General features: G+C 39.5%; 1 protein-coding gene across 3 annotated transcripts in view; it reads left to right on the top strand.

Annotated features, from left to right (window-relative positions):
• Positions 1-25,703, top strand: part of akap6 (A kinase (PRKA) anchor protein 6) — a 151,110-nt gene that overhangs the window by 76,059 nt on the left and 49,348 nt on the right. For 2 of the 3 annotated variants that reach the window (XM_067368251.1, XM_067368249.1), the window contains exons 8-9: positions 14,027-14,160; positions 19,595-19,715. In XM_067368251.1, the coding sequence (XP_067224352.1) occupies positions 14,027-14,160; positions 19,595-19,715 (255 nt within the window). The remainder of the gene's footprint in view (positions 1-14,026; positions 14,161-19,594; positions 19,716-25,703) is intronic. The other variant, XM_067368250.1, reaches the window with a different exon arrangement.

The raw sequence follows: 25,703 nt of genomic DNA, 5'->3' as shown, positions 1-25,703 counted from the left end.
GGGTCAGAGGACCGGGGTGGAGTTCGGGGCTCTGTGGCTGGAGGCAGAGACAGGAAATCATCATGGGGGACAGGAAGACCTGAGGCAAATCCACTGTGCTACAGGGGACCAACTATGAATGAGCCGAGGGACCGACAAGGATGAGCAGAGGAAGGACTGGTGAACAGGATGGCTTTGGTAGAGGCGGTGGGCGAGGGAGGCTGGGCTGGAACTCTGGAAGTTCTACATGAAGTTCTCTGGAAGTCACAGGAAGTTGTAAGCTGGGTGGAACCAGCGGGGACACAGGAGATTCAGGGCTGGGCAGAACCAGCAGGGAAACAGTAAACATAGGGCTGGGCGGAACCAGCAGGGAAGCGAGATTCACTGGTATTATTTCCTCAAAAAAATCAAAAAAATTCCCAGAGTCCAGATTTAGCTCATTCACAATGGCGGGAAAGCAGACAAGGCTTCCATCACAGTCCTCTAGCTCCACTACTACTCCCTCGAGGATGGTAGCAATCTCACGCACCTGGTTAGACGTTATCGTATGTTGTGATATTCAAATGATGTGGATTTAAAAACAGATGGCTTGCAAGGTAATAATTATTTACTTCTTAGCCGGCAAGTATTCAGTGAAGTGATTGATGGCCATGAGTGTGTCCATGTTTTTAGTTCTAATATTCCAAGCGACAACCTAAGTTTTGACGGGCATGATAACATGCGTGTTCGATTTTTGGGTAATTATAAAATGTGCTGGTGTTGTTCGAAATGCTTTTTGAGTAGTTCATTATACTTATTTTATGGAATTAAGTTTATTTTGCGGCTTAAATAAATTACATTTTACTATTTGGCGGCTTAAATAAACTACTGTTACGGTTGTACTGGTTTGAAGAGATGAGGCAGGTACGGATTTCCACAATACATAATACTTTAATCCAAAAGGCAAGGGGAACCAAACATACAACGTAAACATAACATTAAGAACGGACAAGGAGTGAAGGGAGTGAGTCCAATATAAAGGCAGTGCAGATGAGAGAGTACAGGTGATGATGATCTGTGATGATGGGGAGATGACGAGGGAAGTGAGTGCAGGTGTGGAGAACAGGAGGATCATGGGAAATGGAGTCCAGGGGAACAAGGGATCTGTGACAGTACCTCCCCCTCCCGGTAGGCGCGTCCTCGCGCCGTAAATAGAATAACCGGGAGGGGGGGGCGGGCGCCCTGGAGACCTCATGCAGGTGCCGGGGGATGAGTGGACTGGAGTGGAGGTCTCCAGGGCGGATCCATGAGCCATGGCGGGTCAGGAGCCTTGGCAGGCCACGGCGGGTCAGGAGCCTTGGCAGGCCACGGCGGGTCAGGAGCCTTGGCAGGCCACTTCAGAGGCCCACCCACATGTGTGGCGCCCACATGTCCCCCACCCACGGGTACTTGGCCCCCCCCCAAAAAATACTTGGAGAGGTTAAGGATCGTATAGAGGAGTCCAAGGAATAAAGTCAATGTGTGGGTGGAGGAGCATGGAGCTGGTTTGGCGGCAGAGACTGGAGAACTTGGCTCGGCGGCGGAGACTGGAGAACTTGGCTCGGCGGCGGAGACTGGAGAACTTGGCTCGGCGGCGGCGGCTGGAGCGGCAGGCTCGGCGGCGGCGGCTGGAGCGGCAGGCTCGGCGGCGGCGGCGGCTGGAGCTGAGGGCTCGTAGGCGGCGGCTGGAGCTGAGGGCTCGTAGGCGGCGGCTGGAGCTGAGGGCTCGTAGGCGGCGGCTGGAGCTGAGGGCTCGTAGGCGGCGGCTGGAGCTGAGGGCTCGTAGGCGGCGGCTGGAGCTGAGGGCTCGTAGGCGGCGGCTGGAGCTGAGGGCTCGTAGGCGGCGGCTGGAGCTGAGGGCTCGTAGGCGGCGGCTGGAGCTGAGGGCTCGTAGGCGGCGGCTGGAGCTGAGGGCTCGTTAAAAAAGTCAATAAGCCAGTCCAGATCTGGCGGCTCGCACAGGGTTGGAGCGGGCTCTGGAGATACGGGAGCGGGCTCTGGAGATACGGGAGCGGGCTCTGGAGATACGGGAGCGGGCTCTGGAGATACGGGAGCGGGCTCTGGAGATACGGGAGCGGGCTCTGGAGATACGGGAGCGGGCTCTGGAGATACGGGAGCGGGCTCTGGAGATACGGGAGCGGGCTCTGGAGATACGGGAGCGGGCTCTGGAGATACGGGAGCGGGCTCTGGAGATACGGGAGCGGGCTCTGGAGATACGGGAGCGGGCTCTGGAGATACGGGAGCGGGCTCTGGAGATACGGGAGCGGGCTCTGGAGATACGGGAGCGGGCTCTGGAGATACGGGAGCGGGCTCTGGAGATACGGGAGCGGGCTCTGGAGATACGGGAGCGGGCTCTGGAGATACGGGAGCGGGCTCTGGAGATACTGGAGCGGGCTCTGGAGACACTGGCCCGCAGGAGACTGGAGAGACTGGCTCGCAGGAGACTGGAGAGACTGGCTCGCAGGAGACTGGAGAGACTGGCTCGCAGGAGACTGGAGAGACTGGCTCGCAGGAGACTGGAGAGCGTTCGCCCTTCTTCCTCTTCCTCCTCTTAGGTTTACCGGACCCAGCGGAGATTTGTGGGCCCGGCAGGACACAGGGGGAACCTTCGCTGGAGGGGTATGCGGAGGAGGACGGAGGCTGACTGACTGGCCCAGCCAACCGTGTTTCTGGATGGCCTGGAGACAAACACACATCCTGAACCTGTTCCACGAAAAATTTGGACTTATTCAAAAACAAAATTAAATTGATAGTTTCGCTTAAGGAGAGACGAAAATCAGGTTCGTTTAAACGGACAGTGTTGTCGTCCAGACCATCCAGAAACAGGGCGATCAAACGTGCTTCAGGCCAGTCAGACAAAAAAGCAAGCTCAGCGAACTCCTCCACATACCTCTCCAGCGAACGACCCACCTGTAAGAGTCCAATGAGCCGCTCACCAGCTGTCCAGGATGAGAGAGGCATGGGAGAAGTTGGAGCCCGGGGGAAGGAGGAAGCTTCCATCTTTTTTCTTTTCTTTTTTTTTTTTTTTTTTTTTTTTTTCTCTGTGGAAAATCCGGTAGTTTAATGGTCCGTCTTTCTGTTACGGTTGTACTGGTTTGAAGAGATGAGGCAGGTACGGATTTCCACAATACATAATACTTTAATCCAAAAGGCAAGGGGAACCAAACATACAACGTAAACATAACATTAAGAACGGACAAGGAGTGAAGGGAGTGAGTCCAATATAAAGGCAGTGCAGATGAGAGAGTACAGGTGATGATGATCTGTGATGATGGGGAGATGACGAGGGAAGTGAGTGCAGGTGTGGAGAACAGGAGGATCATGGGAAATGGAGTCCAGGGGAACAAGGGATCTGTGACAACTACATTTTACATTTAAATTACATTTTACATTAGACTGACATGTTTGGCTTGTCAATAATGTTAAATTCAGCTGTCACAAATTCATTGACTTTTGGAAATCAAATACATTTTTCACCAGGAATGGAGTGGTTTTGGTGCACAAAATTTAATTTAAAATTTTGAAAATGCAGATCCTGTTTTAAATAATAGTGAAAAAAATTACTTTTTAAAACTGTTTTTCCAATATTACTCCTTAGCAGATTTTGACTCATATATAATGGTTTAAAAAATATTAAAATAGAAAATAGATGTTTTAAATTGTTATATAATAATATTAATGTAATATTTCACAATATCATTGTGTTTGTGTGTGTGTATATACACACACACATTACACATACTGTATGTATGTGTGTATATAATGAATACGTGTTTTATGTATTTGTACACTAGTAAATCTCTGTGTAATGCCTCTTAAAAATAAAAATTATGTACACTTGACATGTATTCTTACACTCTAGAGTTTTGACTATAAAATTGAAAATGAAATTTTCCACTAATTTGAAAGTTGGTAGTGATGTTTAATTCTGTAGACTGTTCGATAATGCATTTTGTGAAAATTCCTAAAATCAGTTTCCAGCTAACTGGCCAGTAACTTGCTGATAACTTGGTGCTTGGTGATAATTCTACTTAAATCTGTACCATACCTCTACTTCTATAATTACAAGGTTCTTTATTGGTTGATGTTTTCCAGGAACATGTATTTAAATCGAGGAATAATAATTAACTCCTTTTTCTGTAAACATAGATTAGTTCTTGCTAATACATAAGGCTTTTGACAGAATATGGTATCTCAGTGGGGATAGTGCTGCTTTAAACTCTCTTTCTCTCTCTCTCTCACACACACACACACAAGCAGGCCTGCAGGCAGTGGCTCTGACGACTGATGTGTCTTTGTGCTTTAAGACACTGACACAGTGTTTGAGTTCAGTCTGTTCAGCTCATAGTGGCTAGTAGAGCTTACTCTATCCTCTAGATATCAGTCTGATCTACTGGCGGTTTATACTTTAATTTGACCACAATCCAGTTTGACAAAAAAAACCCTGTATTCATCTCGACCCCCCCCCCCCCCCCTCTCCAAGAAAATAATTTATGCTCCCCAAACCTCAAAAGAAACCTCTTCAAGGTAGCTGCGATACCATCTCCTTCCGATTTCAAATGAAGATCAGATTTTTTTATGTTACTTAATTATTTCCTAATTAGTTTGCATGTTAATTAAAATGGTGGCTAATGTTAATTACCTATATTAATGGATTCTCATGTAACACCTGCCCGAAGCGCTTGGCTCAGTTTTCAAAATATCTTCATCTAAGCTGGTTGATGCATGCCGTCTCGCTTTGTTGAAAAGCAGTGAGGAATTAAAGTCAGGGGATTTTTGAAGCAGGTTGCACTGAAGTAGTCAAACTCTATTCTGCTTTCATTTGAAAGCTGCATTTGCAGAGAGGACTGGCATATTGCGATTATAGTCGTATTTGTAAGTGTGTGTTATCTGTGATGCTCAATCTATTAAACGGGTCGTTTTATGAAACGGCTACCTTTTCGATTTTGAAAAAGGTGAGTGTTTTTTTAAGTAAAAGTTTAGAAGATTTTAAAGGGGGGTATCACACACACTTTCTGCCAGTCTCATGTTCATCTTGAGTACCTATAGAGTAATAGTGCATCCTTCATATCTCTGAAAAGTCTTTAGTTTTATCATATTTATAAAAGATAGATACGCTGTACAGAGTCTTTCCAAAAAACACAAGAGAAAAGCCGAACGTGCGTTGATGGGCGTGCTCTTGCTCTCTCACTCTGGTCGAAGTGTGCGCATGCACTCCTCTGGGAGAAGTGTCAGTACAAGGAATTCCAACCTTTCTGAGGTCACACAGGCACATACTCGAAAAAAAGACTGCAAAGTTTATGAGGATTTGGAAGAGTATTTTTGGCACAGAAATAATCCGTCATACATCCAACTCGTGTTTTGAAACTTTGGCCACATTTAGCATGAGAATCCAACTCTTGCAACAGTGCAAATAAGTCAGAATACATGAAATAGCATTATCCCCCCCTTAAATATTGTATCAGATAAATAATGTGTTAAAGTGTAAATAATGCAATGTGAATTCAGATTAATATATTTTAATGCATGTTTGCAAGTATTACACTTGAGTTACACTTAAAAATGCACACATTTTCTAACTTCACTTCAATTTTTGCATTGATTTTTAATAAACTGGTATAGTGGTGTTTTTTTTTTTTTTTTTAGCATTGTATCCAACTTTGTTTTTTTTTTTTTCTTAAAAGCTTGATTGTAATATACTTATTTTAAAATAATAAAATGATTTTTAATATTACATATTTGCTTTTGCTACTACAGCATGAAGCAGGCAAATATGAGAAATTGCATTTTGTTGATGTAAAATGCCTATAATAATAGTGCACATGTATATGAGAGGGACGCAAACTGGTTTTTGTATAATGACCCAGATGTTTCCCATCACCCCTCCATGATGGGTGCATCGACTTTGACATTCTTGACACACACCTGGTGTGATTGTTTGGCATGCATGAGAAAGCTAAAGCAAAGCAAGACCATATTAAAGTGAAGATGGTTTCTATTAGATTGAAAATGATCACACAATCAATACGACCTCCTGCCTGACTAATCCATAATGTGAACATTGTTTCAGACCCCCGCGTCTTTTCCTGCTTGTGTCTCTGGGTTCTTAGACTTCATGGAAGTAAGGATCAGCGATTAAATGTCACCTTTCAGCAACAACATTAAATAAGAAGCAGCAATTTGGCTCCTAGCAATTGCTAATTTCACGCCCTGATAAATGTTGCAGGAGCTAAAGCTTTCAAACTGCCTAAGATATTTCTTAAAGAGATGGCAGCATATGCAGGTAAAGGCCTGATGTGTTCTGTGGGGACAAATGCACACTTTCATGTCAAGGTCAAAGCCGTTGTTTTGCTTTAAGCTAAATGTAAGTCGTCCCTTATTACCAATTAAAAATTTATTCTGACCTCATCAATTAGATTTAGAGTGAGGGCTTTTTTAAAATAGATATTTAAAATGCTGTCTTAAGAAATTATGGTGCATTAGAAGAAATTTGACATTTACCAGAGACAGTATACAGGGGCGTTCACACATACCTGTACAGAGATTTACTGCGACCAGAAATCATTCATTTTCAGCAGCATGAGCGACAATGACCACTGGCATTGTGATATGGGTATGTCTAGAAAGGCGAACAGAGAATGAGACAGACCACTCTTACAAAGATGAATGGGTGAAAGTGGAGTGCTCAATATCGTGGCTGTAAGATTGGAAGTCCTACCTTTTAGGTAAAAGAGCCAATTGCATTCATGTTTGAGGCTGTTTTTGAAATAGTTTTAATGTAATTTGAACTCAATTTATTTTGCTGATTTAAAATGTTATTGAAATGTAACCTTGAAAAACTGTTTTGGATTGTTTTCTTCTCCATTTAAGTAGATTATATATTTGTATGGCTGGGAATAGAGCACAACAGTGCCCACTTTTCCAGCTGTCTTTGTCTCGGAAGTATTTTTCCAATTTAATTTTTTCCATTGGCATTTCAAAATATTCTAAGCCATTCAACCTAACCATCAAGCTCTGATATGAATCACAACATTTGAGGCAGCATACTATATGAAGATTCAGGTAAAATGACAAAGTTAAAACCATAAAGCATTGTGAATTTCGTAATCGAATAAAAAATTATCCTAAAGACTATTATAGTAACAAAAGACGCGCCACTCGTACTGTTTTGAATGGGAGAAAGTGCAATGCACAATATGGCAAAATAAGTCCCGCCTTCTAAATAAGAGCTAATTGCCGATTGGTAAAGTCGTCGCGTCACTACAGCAGCCATTAGAAGCTCCGGTTCCTATAGAAACAGTCAGAGACATAAGAGACGCTCATTTAGGACTGCACATGCGCATTAGCTTGATCCAGCCTGAAAAACACTTTTTTTTTTGTCATGATTCAAGCATTTAGAAACTAAATTTATGAGACAGTTGTTGTCAGATTTCATTGGTGATTTTCAAATATGAAATTTAATCCAAAGCTTGGCAAACAGCTTTGGAGAATTTGATGTTTCCCCATTCAAAAAGATAAGAGCTGAACTTCAAAGATGTCCGCCAAGTAAAATGACTTGTCTTAAAGGGACTTTGGTAAAATATACAATAATATTATTGATTATTAATACTATTATTCATCAAAGATGCATTAAATGAATCAAAATTGACAGTAAAGTTATAAGTTAAAAACATTTATTATCTTTTTCAAATAAATGCTTTATTTTGATCACTTTTTCCATAAAAATATTAAATAGCACAGCATTGATAATAATAAGAAATGTTTCTTGAGCAGTAAATTGGCATATAAGAATGATTTCTGAAGGATCATGTTACACTGAAGACTGGAGTAATGAAGCTGAAAACTTAGCTTCACCATCACGTTGTAACAGTCATTGTCTTATTACACATGAACTAAAGAACCACGTGGCAGGAGCACATGACAGGATCAGGGACACATGACTATGACTAAACTTCCAAATAATTGACATGAAGACATGAATGTGAACAAACCAGACACCAGAATGACACACAGGAATAAATTACACTTTTCAAAAAAATATATCAAAATAGAAAACAGTTATAATAAAAGTAATAATGTTTCACAATATTACTGTTTTACTGTATTTCTGATCAAATAAATGACTGTTTTCAAAATCATTAAAAAAATGTTTTGACCAATAGTTTAATATAAAAACAATTTTTTTTAAAGAAAATATATAATGTGCACTTCTTGATTATGTAATTTGCAGTGCTTTATGGGAGTGAGCTATCACTTTTACCTCTATTTCCATTTTATGATGATGATTATTTAATTTTCTTTGTTTGCTTGTGGCTTCCACAGAAACCTAACAGCCTTTATTTCTCTCAGTTTCTCAGTGGAGAAAATGAATGTGATTTTACTTCCTTACTGCTGGGCTCTATAGTTGCACGCAAGTGTTACTAAAATGGCCGCCAAGTAAACTGACTTGCCTTAAAGGCACTTTGCATTTACGTGCATCTAGAAGAGCATAACTTCAAGAATCTTAATTGAATAATGTACCACATTTTGTATGTTGCCAAGTGCTCGTTTGATAAAGCAGAGCCAATTTATCTTGCACCTACGGTGGCATCTATTCCAGCGACAGTGTAGATAGCCATAGAAATATTGCCCCCCGTGTTTTTTATTGCACACATAATCAAATTTATTTGACCAAGCAGTCAAACAACTGCAAATGAATGCGGCTGTATCAGCTGCTGGTTAGCTGCAAAAGACAGATAAGCGTGAATGAACGAGAGCAACTTCTGTCTGACAACACTGTAATAATCGCCATTATTTTGAGCTATAAAGTTGCGTGATTCATGTCGGAAGACCCCACCACACATTAAATCCAGCCTTTATGACTAGTGATTTGAAAGTAATAGTTTCCAAATGAGTTTCATGCCTTCTACAGCTCCTCGGAGGCCCGCTCTCCTCAAAAATAATCTCCCGTCGTAACTTTTCAGAGTAAGACACAAAAAAAAACAAAAAAAGCCAGTCGTCAGAAATAGCAGCACATTCTTTTTCCTGCTTGTGAAAGTGAAAACACTCGAATGAAATACAGCCTCTTAAATGACAATTGGGGAATTTGGTTTTCTTTTTTTATACAATATGACAGCCTTTCACAGCCACGTGTAGAGTTTGTGAAGGTGAAGCTTTGCTGGCGTATTTGTAAATTTATGAGCTGCTTTGATAGAACCCTCGGCCATTTACAGCTGCAGCTTCGACCCCACACAACTCCCGGCTGAATTTATTTTCCGAGCATGCCTCCGATGCTGCCTCTGAACATCAGGACGAACCTGATGGGAGACATTTCAAACAGGCCGATGTATGTTCTGGCTGTTTTGAACACCAGTCGTTGGGGGGGCTGGGATGGCGGGAGACTTCCCACCGTTTTCAATCTCGCCGCAACGTTCCTCGCATTCAGAGCAGATGATAAAGAAATGAGCGACCCCTGTGTTTTGTCACATAGCTTAAATGTAGAATTTAGGAGGTATCCATCGACCCCTGTCCAGCAGTTCACCTGTTTTTGTTTTTTTTCTGTACTGCTCGCTAGTGCTGCATTTTTCTCTTTGTTAGTTTATATCATTCTCCAGCTGCTTTCAATGAGACTCTGTCCTGCTGCCACATGATTCGTCTTCCCATCTCTCTCTCTCTCACTCTTTTTTTCCCTTGCAATGAAGCAACAGAAGAGCGTTACTCAATTCTGTTTGGATTATATTTGATCCTGATGAATTTCGCCCTCCTGTTCGATGTGAAACACATGTGCCTCAAAGCTCAAGGACGATCATGTCTGTGATTGTTTTTCTCCAGTGCATGTTTTTTAAACACAATCTGCAGATTTTTAGCAGTTCTGTCTAGCTTACGAAGGCAAATCAGTGAGGTTTGTTCATGCTTTGCCTCATGGGCCTTTAATACTTTACTATTATTGACGTTTTTTTTTGTTTTCATTATTATTTTTCTTTGGAACAATACAGTTTAAAAAAAAATAGAGGAATTTTTGTGGTGTTTGCTTTGGCTATTTTTTGATTGTTCATAGTAAGAGTCCTGTTTGTGTTACAGACATGAATGACACCTCATATCGTGCATCTTGTTCAGGAGAGTGTAGTATTATTATTATTATAAGCAATTGGAAGATAAGATATGTTTTTGAAAAAAGACTTATGCGCAACAAGGCTGCATTTATTAGATTAAATACACAGCAAAAACAATAAAAATTGTGAAATATATTTAAAAAAAGTAATTTATTTGATTGCAAAGCTAAATTTTAGGCAGCTAATTACTTCAGTCTTCACTTCATTGTCACATTAAACATTTCTTATTATTATGAATGCTGAAAACAGTAGTGCTGCTTAATATTTTTGTGGAAATTGATCATTTTTAAAATAGAAGCATTTTCAATAGTAAATAATGTTTTACTGTCACTTTTGGTCAATTTATTGTCCTTGCTGAATATTAATTTCTTTAAAAAAAATCTTTTGAACGGTATTGTAAGTTCTCAGACTTTTAGTCTAGACTATGAGTATACCTATTATTTTGGGCCCTATTTTAACGATCTGAAACGCAAGTGTCAAAGCGCGAAGCGCAAGTAACTTTGTGGGTGGGTCTCGGCGCTGTTGCTATTTTCCCGGCGGGATAAATGGCTCTTGCGCCCGGCGCAAATCTAAAATGGGTTGGTCTGAAGTAGCTTCATTATTCATAGGTGTGGTTTGGGCGTAACGTGAAATAAACCAATCAGAGCGTTATCCAACATTCCCTTTAAAAGCAGGTGCGCAAGTTCCATTATGGATTGCTATTATTATGGCGTATTTACCAGGCGCACGCAAGGAGCGGTTCACAGCCAAGGAGACTGATGTTCTTGTAAGAGCAGTGAAAGACAGAGAAGTTGTGTTGTATGGGGATGAGAGAAACCCACCCAAAATAGCGTCGGTTAAACAGGTTTTTTCACATCTTCGTGGCACACCACAATGATTTCCGTCATCTCATGTGTTAATATTTTTTTAGTGTAACATATGATTTGCAAAAATAACTGTTGCATCTGTGTAGATTACATGAGCAAAGTGTATGCGCGTTGTGCACACTATACATTATGGTCAAGCATGCGCCCTTAAAATAGCACAATGAACAACGCGCAACGCGCCACTGACTTTAGACTACGTTTTTTCTGGTCAGTGGCGCAATTGTTTAATGGAACAGCAAAATAGCACCAGGGATTGTTTGCGCCGGAATACGCCTCCTTTTTTGCGCTGAACCACCCAGGGAGCGCAAGTTCATTCACTAGTTTAGCAACATGCTTCTGTGGAGGGAAAAGCGCGCTTTGCGCGGGTGAAAAAAAGGAATGACACATGCGTCAGTGTACAAAGTCAATTGCCCTGGGTGCAAGATAGGACCCTTTGTGTCATTCAGTACTTGTTTTTTTCACTGTATACTTTGTTAGGCAACTTTTAAAGGTACAATGTGTCAAATTTGGGAGGATCTACTGACAGAAATGCAATATAATATACATAACTATGTTTTCAGTGGTGTATAAATACCTTACATAATGAACCGTTATATTTTTATTAACTTAGAATGAGCCATTTATATCTACATACACCGCGGGTCCCCTTACATGTTAAGTCGCCATTTTGCGTCGGCATGTTTCTACAGCAGCCTTAAATGGACAAACTGCTCTACTGTGCGCGTTTCATCACTATGTTGTTGTTCTTCTAAATGGTACATGTTTTTAGAGGCAGCTTGCATCATCACTACTTTGAATACACACAGAGTAGTAGTAGTAATAGTAGTAGTCGTCTGGTTTATTAGAAGCAGAGACTGTTCTTTGTCTCTGCTTTGTCAGACGATGACATCTTTATCTTGTGTCAGCCAGACGGCCACCATTGCTTCTCTATTTGCTTCGAAAGGGAGGGGTGAGCGCCATTGTTTGCAGTTCGCAACCTCACCGCTAGATGCCACTAAAATGTATACATTGCACCTTTAAAAAAATTATTCTATCTTACTGATCTTTAAAGCAACATAGTCTTTCTGACATGTTTCTGACATGTTTCTGACTTAAAAACTACTACCAACTGTTTAGTTTGTATACATATATCGATAATGTGAGGTGCACCTAGGCTGACATGATACAGGAAGTGATGATGGCCACAGTTTCAGCTCATGATTGACAGTGGAAACACATGGCGCGTCCCAGAAGACGTCGGCCTAATACAGTCATGTAAACAAAAGAGCCCCAAATGACTCGATTCAGCAGATTTTACTGACATCTTAGTCTCGATTTCACTCGAGGGAAGGAGGTAAGCATTCATCAAATGATTGAACTTATATTGATTCCTGCCATATTAGCAGTTTAAAGCAAGACCTCTTTTGAGGGAGAGAGAGACGGCGCGAGAGGTTTTTAAATGATTCTGTTTGAGATAAGAATATAGGAGATTCACACACAAATCCCTTCTGTCTGCATATCTGAATAAGAATATCTTTAAACGGGCCAGAAGGGGGGAGGGAGTCAGGAAATCCAGCCTAAACATAGTGTGCAGGATCAGAGGGGGTTATTTACCACTTCGGCAGGAGGCTACATGTTCGTACAGAGGTCATATTGGAAGCCAAGAGTGGCTGTTAGCGCAGTGGGTGACGTGGAGCACTCCAGCCCATAGGAAAATTAATTAAGCGACGCTTTGCTTTTAAGTCAGAGGCTTACATGTGTTTTTCTTTGGTTGACATTGTCTGCCTTGCGATTATGAAAGCTTAGCCTTTATCTCAGACACTGATTGCACTGCATTGTGGGAACAGGCTCTGCGTACATTATGAGAGACAAACACTCATCAATAGCCCGATTTCTCCTTCAAGTACTGGATGGCTGATGAATGTAGGTTTATGTGCTTGATATTGATGTTTTTCATATTCACCCATGGGAGACGCATCTTCCACCCGCTCAGACTTACGCATTTATAGATTTCTAATACATTTCAGCTCTGTGTTTTTAATACAGATGGGTAATTCTGGTCGGATTTGCAATGGGGGAGCAAGATCAATGCAAATGCATCTTACCCACAACTAGCCCTGCAAGCCACAAGAGAGGCGAATCTCCATCACCACAATGTCCTCGTCTCAAAACCGAAGTGGCGTGCTGGGCCGAACCGTCCTTAGACTCAAGGTGGCTCTGAGAAATTGCTTTTGTCGGAGGTGGGCATCGGTTATTATTGTGTGTGTAAGCCGCTCCGGTGGGATTGAGTAATTAGGATCCTGACATGGCATCGGCGAGCCAGCCGAGTGAATCAAAAATGAAGGCAAATGAAAGCAAATTCCTCCGAGGAGGGAGAGGAGAAGTCGGCGCGTTCGTGGCGCTAATTTTCTAGAGCTCCTAGTTAGGTTCATTTCATTCCTCCCAAATGAGCAAAACGCCCGAGCCTCTGCGTTTGATGCCCATCCAATAAATGGAATGAAAAAGCGACACATCTTTCTGTTGATTTTCTTGTTTATTATCAAGGGTAGCTTTGATTGAGGAGCAGTTTACATTCATGGAATCGTCTGACCTTTCTAGAGGCATCTGCCGAGCAGGCATCAGGCGCTCGGTGGAGAATGCGAAGCCGGCGCGCTTCATAAAGTGTTGAGAAATGAGCAAAAAATCAAAGCCGTCTGTTGGAGATTTTATTGGCTCGCTCATTCATCGCCTCGTATTTTGCACAATAACTGATCTCCGTCAAGCCAATGTAGCCAATTTTCTCAAGCACCGAGGAGAAATACATATTTTTTCCATCTGATTTGAAAAGCATGTACAAGTGCTTCCTAATCACTGCTGAAAACGAACACACTCCTTTCTGAAATGGAAGGACGCCAGTTTCAAGCATCTTTTTTTATTGCTGCCGTATTGATTCAGCTAAATGCTAGAAGTCTGAATTAGTTTAATAGTTTAGCAAGTTCTAATAGTTTGATTTTTAATAGTTCTTGAAGTTGGATCAATGACATTGAGGTAATTCTTTTCATAGAGGTTGTTGAAATTACATCTATTCTTTCTCTCCGTATGTTTTGGTGTCAGCAGGTGGAGGTCCAACAGAGCTATCGGGAGGCGCAGAAAGATGTTCTGGATCAGATGAGAGTAAAACTTAAAAGCCAGCAGTACTGCTCCAACAGCAGAAATGTCGACTTCACCCTCATGTCCAAGTCCAACAGGTACGATGAGAAATGTGACTGCTCAAACCCTAGCGAGCAGCTTAATTAAGATGCCTCATTTTTAGTCATATTCTAAAGCAGCATAACATGTATCATACATGGAAAATGCAATCCCAGAATGCACCATGACTATCTCAGTGAAAAAATAAATTCAAGCAGGCAAAGTGATAGAAATTGATTAGTAATACATTAAAGGTTTAGTTCACCCAAAAATGAAAATTCTGTCATTAATTACTCACCCTCATGTCTTTCCACACCTGTAAGACCTTCGTTCAACTTCAGAACACAAATTAAAATATGTTTGATGAAATCCGATGGCTCAGTGAGGCTTCCATTGCCAGCAAGACAATTAACACTTACAGATGCTCAGAAAGGTACTAAAGACATATTTAAAACAATTCATGTGACTACAGTGATTCAACCTTAATGTTATGAAGCAACGAGAATACTTTTTGTGCGCCAAAAAACAAAATAACGACTTTATTTAACATTCATCTAGTGATGGCCGATTTCAAAACACTGCTTCATGAAACTTTCGAAGCTTTTCGAATCAGTGGTTTGGAGCATGTATCAAACTGCCAAAGTCATGAAATTTCGAAACACTTGTGACATAATGAAGCCTCGTTTACTGAAATCACGACTTTGGCAGTTAGATAAACACTCCGAACCACTGATTCAAAACAAAAGATTCGTAAAGCTTCAAAGTAATTAATGACAGAATGTTCATTTTTGGGTGAACTAACCCTTTAAATGCTGAAAAGTATCAATTAAAATTGTTTAACTTGTTTAAAAAAAATATCCATGTACATTTATACTATTCCGTCATATTAAAAATCTTTTGAGAGCAGGAGAAAATGTAGTAAAATCATGCTATACTAATTTTAGTCTGTTTTACTAAGTTAATTACTCTTTAATTAATGAAAACCATATATAGGTGACAAAACTGTGCAAAATGATTAAAACAAATTGTATTCGATCAAATTTTATGAATAAAAAAAAAAAAAAAAAAAAATATATATATATATATATATATATATATATATATATATATATATATATATATATATATATATATATATATATATATGCATTTATTAAAGTCCGTGTGAACCGGAAGTTGCAAACGACTTTTCTCCAGTGTTGTGACGTATTTCCAAGTGAAACGGAATATTGAATAGAGGGCAGAGTTTTATTGTAGCGCTCCTCCTCTCCATCTCTCGCTCATAGCAGACTAATGGTCGGAGGGGAGTGGTTAAAGTGTTTACAACCCAAGCCGTCAAACTGATGTCATTAGAGAAGGGGCACCGTTGCAGAGGGGAGGAGCATTTTCAGATTTTGATTAAATATTACGAAGCCAAACAATTTTTTTGTGTGGATTGACTTTCACGGATGAATTGTTCACCACAAAACTAGCAATTTGAGCTAACAAAATAAATAAGGTCAATTTTGATTTTATGTGTACTTTAAATATTAAATGTTTCCATGAGTATTATGATGCTGCATTAGAACACCTATAACTTTCTGGAGTACATTTTTCATTTTTTGCCTTGAGTGTTTTGTTCTAGAAATATCTTTTTATCAATACTGTAGATTAGGTTTATTTTAAGGACTTGATATAACCTTTCTCTAATGCCACTTAATGGTTGTGGTTACATACTTGCATTATCTTATTTTCCCTTTCCTAAATGACTAATCCTTTTATTTGGAGGTCCATTAGTTCTCTATCCGCCCCCTCCCTCTCTCCTGATCCAGTAAAGTCCTGAGTGTTAACCGCAGAGTCCGGACCGGACTCCTTGCCTTGGCTTTGAATCAAACTTCGTTTTAATCCTTTTAAGCTTCTCGTCGTAATGATTTATTTTGCAGTAAAAAACCCATAATGATCCTTTGAATTTTAATGATGAGCTGCCTGCTCAAGGATTCATTGTTTTGACTCTTTGGCCCTTACCTTTACATGGAAACATGTCTTAAGGGAGGTGCTGTCGAATTCGATGGCCTCCGGTGCCTCTCTCCAGCTTGCCGGCCTCATCAAGGGCTGCCGCCCACCGCCGCGGCTCCCAGCATCCCTTCGCACCTGATAGAAATGGGACGCCTGCCATTCAGAAATCAAAAGCCCTCTCCAGAAGAGAAACACAACAGACAGCGGCGAAAAAGGAGATGTTAAGTCCCTGCATTAGGCGCCAGGGATTAGCACCATAAATTAAAGAGCTCTTTCTATAAAACTGTCACTTCGTATGAGATGTGAGGGGTGTCAATACAGCCGGCCAACCTTTCCCTGTGAGGCTCAGGGTGAACTGTGATGAATTAGACCACCTCCCCCCTCTTAGAAAGGTGGCGGCAGTGCTGAGTGGGGGGCACGTTGACGTTAAACGGATTTGAAAAGAAAGAAAGAAGGAGAGGCATCCATTTCTGTCTCACAGGAGTGTCAGTGCTGCACTGACCCGGAGGAGTCGGTTTCAAGTGGCTAACGGCTAATGCTTGTCGACAAAATTGCTCCATGTGTGGGTCCTGAGCAGAGCAAGATCTGAAGAACAGGTGGATGAATCTCACAAAACCTTTCAAGTTTCAAAAAAGCAAAAGAAAGGAATAAGGCATTGTAAACAGACCGTAAAGTTTTCTTTACTTATTTATATCCTTTTGAAATAGCACTATAAGTTACATTAATAAAGTAAATTTATAAATAATTTGGACTTCCTCATGCCTTTTTTAAAACCCAATAGCCTGTCATTTGCATTGCAACTGTGAACTATGATTTGCTACTTGCTATTGCTAGTCAGAAGAAAGGATATTAGAAGAAGCGAACATATTTGAGGAATATAAGATTAGTCAACATTTTTACTCTGTTCCGGAGATCTGGAGTTTTAGAGTACAATAGCATATACACACAAAATTATATTAAAATACCCATCTCGGCAAGCATTTTCGTAAACACAAGTAGGTTATGTCTTAATTGAACATAAACAGTTGAAAGAAATCAGATGTGTATCATTATATTGGATTCGTTCATTAGACCTTAAAGGAACAGCAGCCTATAAATATCTGCTGTCTATGTCATTAATGTTAATCAAACAACAAAACACATCTATAACAATGATTAATCTATATTTAATATATTATACAGTAAACATTATAATGTCATTTTACATTTAATGATTACATTTCTGTACCTGAATACTACAGTTAGACCTTGCTTTATTTGTGACTGTTATATTGTATTTATCTATGCTTGTAATTTGTTTATTTGTTCTTATTTTATTACTGACTGTTCACTTGTCTTTAATAGTGTTTATTTTATTAAAAGCTATATTTTTGCTGTTTTATCGAAGTACTTAAAGGGTTAGTTCACCCAAAAATTAAAATTCATTCTACAAGTCATTCTACACCCGTAAGACCTTCCTTCATCTTCAGGACACAAATTAAGATATTTTTTTATGAAATCCGATGCCTCAGTGAGGCCTCTATAGCCAGCAATGTCACTGAACCTCTCAAGGTCAGAAAGCTACTAAAGACATATTTAAAACAGTTCATGTGAAAAAAACGAAATAATGACTTTTCAACAATAACCACTGATTTGAAACAAAAGATTCGTAAAGCTTCATGAAGAAGTGTTTTGAAATCGACCATCACTAGATATTGTTGAAAAGTCGTTATTTTGTTTTTTTGGCTCACAAAAAGTATTCTTGTTGCTTTATAATATTAAGGTTGAACCACTGTGCTCACATGAACTGTTTGAAATATGTTTTTAGTACCTTTCTGGGCATTGAAAAAGGAAATGATCTTGCTGGCAATAGAGGCCTTACTGAGCCATCGGATTTCATCAAAAATATCTTAATTTGTGTTCCGAAGATGAACAAAGGTCTTACGGGTGTAGAATGACACGAGGGTGAGTAATAAATGACAGAATTTAAATTTTTGGGTGGACTAACCCTTTAAAGTGCGCTTTAAGTAATAAATGAAAAGCAAAATTAACCCCCCATTTTTATTTATTTATTTATTTTTTAATCTGAAAAAAGATCTGATCGGACTCAAAAACCATATGATCTGAACTGTGAGTTTATCGATCCGTTGCACCACTAATTATCATGAAACTAATGTTACTAAGCTTAATTTTTTTACATAAAATATTTTATTTTTCTTTTGATTATGGGGTGACACGTTTTTGTGAGATTCACCCAAATGCAGGTTTTAATCTTCAAAGGAGTTTCTGTTTTAGAGGAAATGATGTACAATTGTTCTGTTCACAAACCAAAGCGAGCAGGAGAAAATTATGCTGACAGAACAATATCCCATGATGCACGTTTGCTAAATGGGTCTTGCATTTTTTTCTCCTACTTGTTTTTTGTTATTCGTTGTTAATGTTGTTTGGATGCCCCGAGAGCTTGTTTCACAACCATTTAGATTTATGTTAGTGAGGAAAAAAAAGAGTACGAAAAACAATACGGTATGCAAGAATACAGAAAGATGCTGTTTAACTCACAAACAGCATATTGGGTTTTAATATCAGTCGAAGAACGCAGCGCCTGAGGGAGTCTTCACACTTCCGCCACACACGTCTGACTGTTTCTAATTTGCTGTCTTTGCCGTTTTGTTCTGATCAATGTCTTGCGTACAAACACGGCTCAAATTTTCACGTACTCCCCAATGTCTTTTTGTTTAATCAGCGCCTGCTTGGAAATGCTAATTTGCAGCACTATCCTTGTTGAAATTTCATACGTGCTAGCATTCGATAGCATTTTTCTGTTTCTTTTGTGTCTGCTCTGAATTGAAATAAAACGGAAATGTTGATTTTTCTCTTGGACCCTTGTTTGATCGTTATTTGTGTAATCTCATTCATAGTTTTTCTTCTTCAGGGACAACAGGACCGCTTGTAAAAGCGAGGGGGAAAATGGTGCTAGTTTGACATAACTGTCAAAGCGCTCAAAAGCTGTGCAAATTCAAAACAATTTTCCGACTAATGTTTCTAAACATGTGGGCCTCCTGCTGAGGCGCAAATCTAAGCAAAGCTCAGACGCTAATATGTTTGTTTGTGTGTGTGTGGTGATGTTCTGTAATGAGTGTGCGGCTGTAGTGTAAATGTATGCACATACAATCATCCTAGTGCTGTTAAAAATATTTAATGCGCTTCACTATTGAGCTGATGGCAGCGTTGAGCAAAAGGGAGGTGAAGTCATGTTTAATTAAGACGCTCTGCCTCACGAGCCGTCACTCAGAGCGCAGGTTAAAGATCCCTTGTGCTCCCAGACTCTTTTCACACTTCACATCCCCACGACGCACTGCGCCTCGGTGCACCGCCCGCTAACGGTCTAGTGTAATTGCCTCTGCTTGTCAAATATTCACCCAGTAATATATGTCCGTACACTGTCTCTCCAGACCTCACCTGAGCTGGAGAAGCTGTGAACTTCTTTCTGCCTGTCTCATATTTCTTCTTTTCATCCAGCCTATCAGAGTTTGAGACAGAGTACCAGGAGCTCTGGGATTGGCTGATGGACATGGAATCCATAGTGACGGACAGCCATGACCTGATGATGTCAGAGGACCAGCAGCATCACCTGTATAAGGTAAGCAGGTCTTTTTCGCATTTAAAGTTGCTAACTGTGATTGACTTGATATAAATAGTATGTTCTATGCACTACATGAAGCTGGTCTTTAAAAGGTACCAAATAAGGAATAGATCATTTCATTATTTACTCGAATGTTATTCCAGACCTATACGATGATGTCTTTCTTCCATGGAGCACAAAGGAAGATATTTTGCAGAATGTCCTGAGTGCTCTTTTTCAACTAGGTTTGTCACAAACAGCACATTAAAAATATAATAAAAGTACTTTTGCAGAAGATTGCAAAGTCTTCTCCATGTCAGAAACACAACAAAAGTTAAGTAAAAACCTCATTCATCACAATTTGTTGCATCAGGTATGAAGTACTTATGGTAGTTTTTTTGCACAATATGGAAGAAAATAAGTATGTTGAGCAAAATAACTGTGTTCAGCAGAAGAAAGAAAGTCATATTGAGCAAGTGGGATGAGGTTTCTCAGTGGTTAAACATCTGGTCTGTCAATCCCATGTCCTAGCAGTTCTGGTTTTCAATCATTTTTAGAGGCTTGATTATTCCACCCACCATTAAAACTAACCAAAAATAGTTCTCTGCATATCAATAATGATCTTATCGGCTGAGATTGTTCCATTGGCTAAGAAACGTTGCTTGCTGTTCAGCATGGACAGACAAATTTCTTCTTCTTGAAAAATTTGTGCTAACCCGCAGTTTGCTCCAGGGAGTCTCTCCCCGTAGCTAAACGTACTGTTAGTCACTTTGAATAAGAAATTGTCTGCTAAATCATGTATAATTTTAATTTTTTCTTTCTTATCTTGAACTCTGAGAATATATTGCAAAATGTTAAATTATAGGTTTATCAGTAATATTTCAAATGAGCCTTGACTTTTGATTCTCTTAAACCAATTTGGCAAAACCACGGCTGAATATTACAATACTGCGAGTCGGCGATTAGATTGTCTTCCATTTCAATCTCTGTCGTCATGTCACCCGTTCTACAGCCAGACTCGCTTTGTCATTTTAACACATTTCAGTAAAAGTTCATTTCAGAGGAACGAGAGAGGAAAAGAGAAAGAGTGCAGAGCAGAGATAGTACCTCACCCTGTTTACAGTCCATGAATTTTTATTAGTCCTAGATAAAGTGGCCTGTATTGTGTTAGGTCAATATGTTTGTTCATGATTAAAACAAACTGATTTTGCTCCTCCGTATTGATTGCATGCCCACCCGCTCTAATAAATATGTACTGGGCCTCCATGTTCGTTATCAGCTTTTTTTGCGGGGTTCTCCTGTGACGCGTTATCAGGCCTCTATGTGGGATTGATCGGGAGAGGGGTACGCGCGTAGACCGAGCCGGGGCCGGGGCGGCGTGCTGTTTGCCCATGCTGGGGGAGTTTATCGTAAGAGGGGAAAAAAAAGAGAGGGAGGCAGAAAGCCAGACTCGCCGGGAGGCAGAGACCGTAAATCAGCCTCATTTAGGCTTTCTTTACCGGACTGATTCCGACACTTGTCATCCTCCGATTGCTCTGAGCATATGGCATATTTCAAAAGAGCAGATTGTGAATCATAAAGAAATGAAATTAATAACACCCCCCTCCCCCCTCCAAGCCTCGGACTGGAAACAGCCTCTAATGACGAGAGAAATAACGGCACGCCGACGGCCCCCTCTTCCTGTTCCTCCTCTCCCCCCTCTCTCCTCTCCAAACCTGCAGAGGTCATGTTCAAGGTCAGAACTAATCTTCCCGCTCATCAGGCGCACTGACCCCGCCATTTGTCATATCTTACAGTAAGAAGAAACTGAGGAAAGATCAGCCTGTTTTCTGCTCTTTTTTAGTCTTGGAGAATGTTCAGCATACTAGCACACTATTTTTGCTGTATACCTGTATCTGTTTTCGTGAAACACGTATGTTACCAGCTACATTTATCAAAATGTGCAGTATACATTCAGAGCACACTGCGTAGTATACTATATCCCACAATGCAATGCACCTGACATGTCCTTAGATTTCCAGTCTGATAAATGAACTGAATATCAGCTGGGATTAGTAAAATCTCCTTCATGATTCATTATTTGTTTAGACTGATATATATATATATATATATATATATATATATATATATATATATATAAATACACACACACACTGTAAAAAAATTATAATGTCCTAGCAGAAAATTACCAGTACATTTTAAGGACATTTCCTTCAACCTTCAAAGGCAACACAATGCAATATGTACTTCAAAATACAAGCAAAACACGTGAAAAATCCTTCGTATTAACACGATTCATTGGACCCTATCCTGACCAGTATGCAGTAAGCAATACAACAGTATTTATGTCTGTACATAACCTTCAAAATGTAACCTGAAATTGTAGTTTGACCAAAATAGCCGCCATTGTTGTCTCTTCCTTTCATAAAACAACCACTGATATGTTTTTAGCACTTTCATCCAATTAACCTGTACTTTCTCATCTTTTGTTTGCTTCATGTCAGGCATCAATCAGACGTTAGCTTGTTAACCGCTCCAGCGCTGGAAGCATCAGTGTGTGTGTGTGTATATATGACTTGTTTTGTGTACCTTTAGCGCACTCTGACATGCTGAATAGATCTTAGTCTAATCTAACACGCTCTAATGCGCTTGCTGATCAAAGCTCGGCTCAGCCAAACCTTCCATGTTCTCTTGTGCATGCTGCCCTGCAGATGTATTCCTTTCTCACTGGTTTGTTCGTTCAAGCTCTACCTTTGAGTGCTGAGGATTATGAGGCATTGTTATTTGTCTTTATGCATGTGAAATCAAAAGATCTGATCATCTCTCTTTTCCCAGATGCAGCCTTAAAAGGTTTTTTTTCCCCCACATGACCTGTTTGTTCAAAGCTGTAGAATCTGTCGGAACATGTAAAATGCAACTTAATTTGCTGTCTGGATTCTAAACTCTTCACTTGATTGTGTTTTAATGGCTCATGTAGCGTTTCTTCAAGACTTCACAGAGTGTTTTTTCAGTCAGAATTTAGACTCCACAAGAATATGCGGGTGAATCTCATGAAAATTTGTGGGGAAAACCCCCCACCTTTTTATATATAATATTAATTAATTATAAGAGTTTTATAATATATGTAATATATGTTTATTTATATATGTAATATTTATAATATTACATTATTATTTAATAATTTAATAAATTAATAATTTTTTATATAAAATATATGTTTTTTATGGTTTATTAATATTTTTATTTATTATATAATATGAAATATTTTAAGTATAATATTTGTTTATTTCAGGGTTTTTGCCTATAGAAAATAAAGCCAGTTTTATATTGTGAAATTATTTTAATGAAAATTAACCAATGTAATTTCTTATTCCTTTGTATGTTTTCTTATTCCATTATGACCTGAACATGTTCTTGACAGGTTTTGTGAGATTCATCCATACACAGGTGGATTTCTGTTGTTGGGAAGGTCAGGAATTTTCCTCGATTTACGTTGTTCCTTTGTGATAAAGTGCAGAGATGTTTGTCGACATGTTGCTCTGTGTCAGAAGTGTGAAGGCAGTAGAGCAAGCGTCTGTGTGTGTGTGTGTTGTTGGAGCGACAGAGGCTGTGTGTGAGTGTGACACATTGCTGCTTTATAGAGCCGGAGCAGGTGGTATTTAATGGGAATCACAACATCACAGTGCCTTCTCCTGTGTGTGTGTGTGTGTGTGTGTGTGTGTGTGTGTGTGTGTGTGTGTGTGTGTGTGTGTGTGTGTGTGTGTGTGTGTGTGTGTGTGTGTCCCTCGTCACTCCTCTCTCACTTTCCCTCTTTCTCCTTTGTCTCTCTCTTTAATTTTCTCTCACACACTCTGTACCAAAACCTAGTGAGCTGCTTTCCTGTATACTGTCTACATAGTCAGCTAACTTCCTAGGCATTATTTATATCAATGCTTCAAGACTCTGATTTTACATTGGACCCAAGTGACTATCAAACAGTACTGAAAATAAAAACAACAACAACAAAATCTGTGTTTTCAGTGAATTATTTACAGTATATACTGTTATATACTTGTTATAGTATAATATTTTGAGTTTGCTTTTATTTTTATAGTTTCAGTTTTCCTTTTAATTTTAGTGTGTTAGTCATTTTATGTACTTTTTTCACTTAGTTTTTTTTATATAGCTTTAATTTATATTTATTTCAGTTTTTTTTTCAACGTTAGTACTTATTTCAGTTATTTGATAACAGTATTATTCTATTATGTCATTCTTTTATTATTTTTTTTAGGTTTTTCATCTAATATTTCTATTTTATTGTATTTTATTTCAGCTTTATTTCAATTTTTACATTTTTTTCAATTTATACATTTTTAATAATTTTAGTTAACAATAACAACACAATCAAATACTAAAATATATTAATATAAGCATGAACTGCACTGTGAAAATTGACTGCATGTTGATACTCTAATCTTAAAAACATAAAAAATAAAAAATTCGATATGTTTTTTGGAATAGCCTTCACGTTGGCAATGTCCCTATGGTCCCCTAAAATGCTGTCTAGTTAGGCAGCTCAATAGGTTTTGAAACATGGCTAGGCACAAAAAAATAACCATTTCCTCTTCTTATGACTATTTCCAAAGACCTCCACATTGACGGTATGTGCTGAATATGATGCCGATACTGTTGGGCGCACCTGCATGCGCCATTACCCACAGACATACACATACAGCATTTTCTCACAGCACTCTATACACACGCAGTAGCCTCAGTAAGTACGTGCTAATGTAGGTAATCACTAATGGACATTTGCTGAATTTGATTGCATTGTGCTTGTTTATCTTGTATTGTTCCATTTCAGCTGCTGTGGTCTGGTTTCTGTTGTTGGCCAGTATGTTTTCTATAGGGTAAATAAATCCCCCTCCTCTTAGTCTCGCTGATAGCGACTCCATCTGAAAAGCTTTCGAATGGAGTCATTTGATACTTCCGTGTCACCGGATGTTGTTTGAAAACACTGTTGCGATGGGCGTGAATATACACTAGTGTTCAAAAGACATTTATAATGTTACAAAAGTATACACAAAAATAGCAAGCAGATCATGTGTTTTTAATATTGATAATAAGAAGAAATGTTTCTTGAGCAGCAAATCATCATATTAGAATAATTTTTGAAGGATCATGTGATTCTGAAGACTGGAGGATTGATTCTGAAAATTCAGCTTTGCATTACAGGAATAAATTACATTTTCACTTTCAAATTGTAATATTCCACAATATTGCTGTTTTTACTGTATTTTTGATCAAATAAATTTGGTGAGTATAAGAGACTTCTTTCGCAGGCAGCTTTAGCAGGCAAAGAAGAACTGTTTATTGTGAGGGGAAAAAAATCATGGGTGCTCATCACAGGCTTGAGAGAGAAAGCGCTGAAGCTGGAAAAGTGTGTGAGAAGTGAAAGCTTGTGAGATGCTGGCAGATAGTATATTTGAGCATGAGTTTAGGCGGAGATGAGAGGTGTCATTGATGTTTAGTTATCAGTGTATTGATAACTCGGAGATGGCTGAACCAGCACACGCTTCACTAGCTCACAGTGATCTCCTCTCACCCGCCTCACACCTTCTCATCCAATATCCATCGCTCTCAGATCCAGCCAGAGAGAGAGCACAGCCTTTATCATGGACCGTGTGTGTGTGTGTGTGTGTGTGTGTGTGTGTGTTTGTTGGTGCCAGGGACTCAACACAAAGGGCCTAGTGTTAAGGCGCTCTCTCTTTTTCTCTATCTTCCTCCCTCTCTCTTTCACACTCTGCAACCTTTCTTTCATCTCTTTATTTCTTTTATTTTTCCTTTCTTTGTTTTATTTCTTAATACTTACTATTTTCCCCTTATTTCCTTCCTTATTCTTTCTTCATCCCATATTTACCTTCCTTCCTTCTTTCCTAACTTCTTTCCTTCCTTCCTTCCTTCCTCTTATTCTTTTTCTGTCCTATTTCTCCTTCCTTCTGCCTTTCCATTCTTCTTTCTTCTCTT

The sequence above is a fragment of the Chanodichthys erythropterus genome, chromosome 18 (genome assembly GCF_024489055.1).
Source record: "Chanodichthys erythropterus isolate Z2021 chromosome 18, ASM2448905v1, whole genome shotgun sequence".
Taxonomy (NCBI): Eukaryota; Metazoa; Chordata; class Actinopteri; order Cypriniformes; family Xenocyprididae; genus Chanodichthys; species Chanodichthys erythropterus.
The sequence above is the reverse complement of the archived record's forward strand: the minus strand, read 5'-3'. Positions and strand labels throughout refer to the sequence as shown.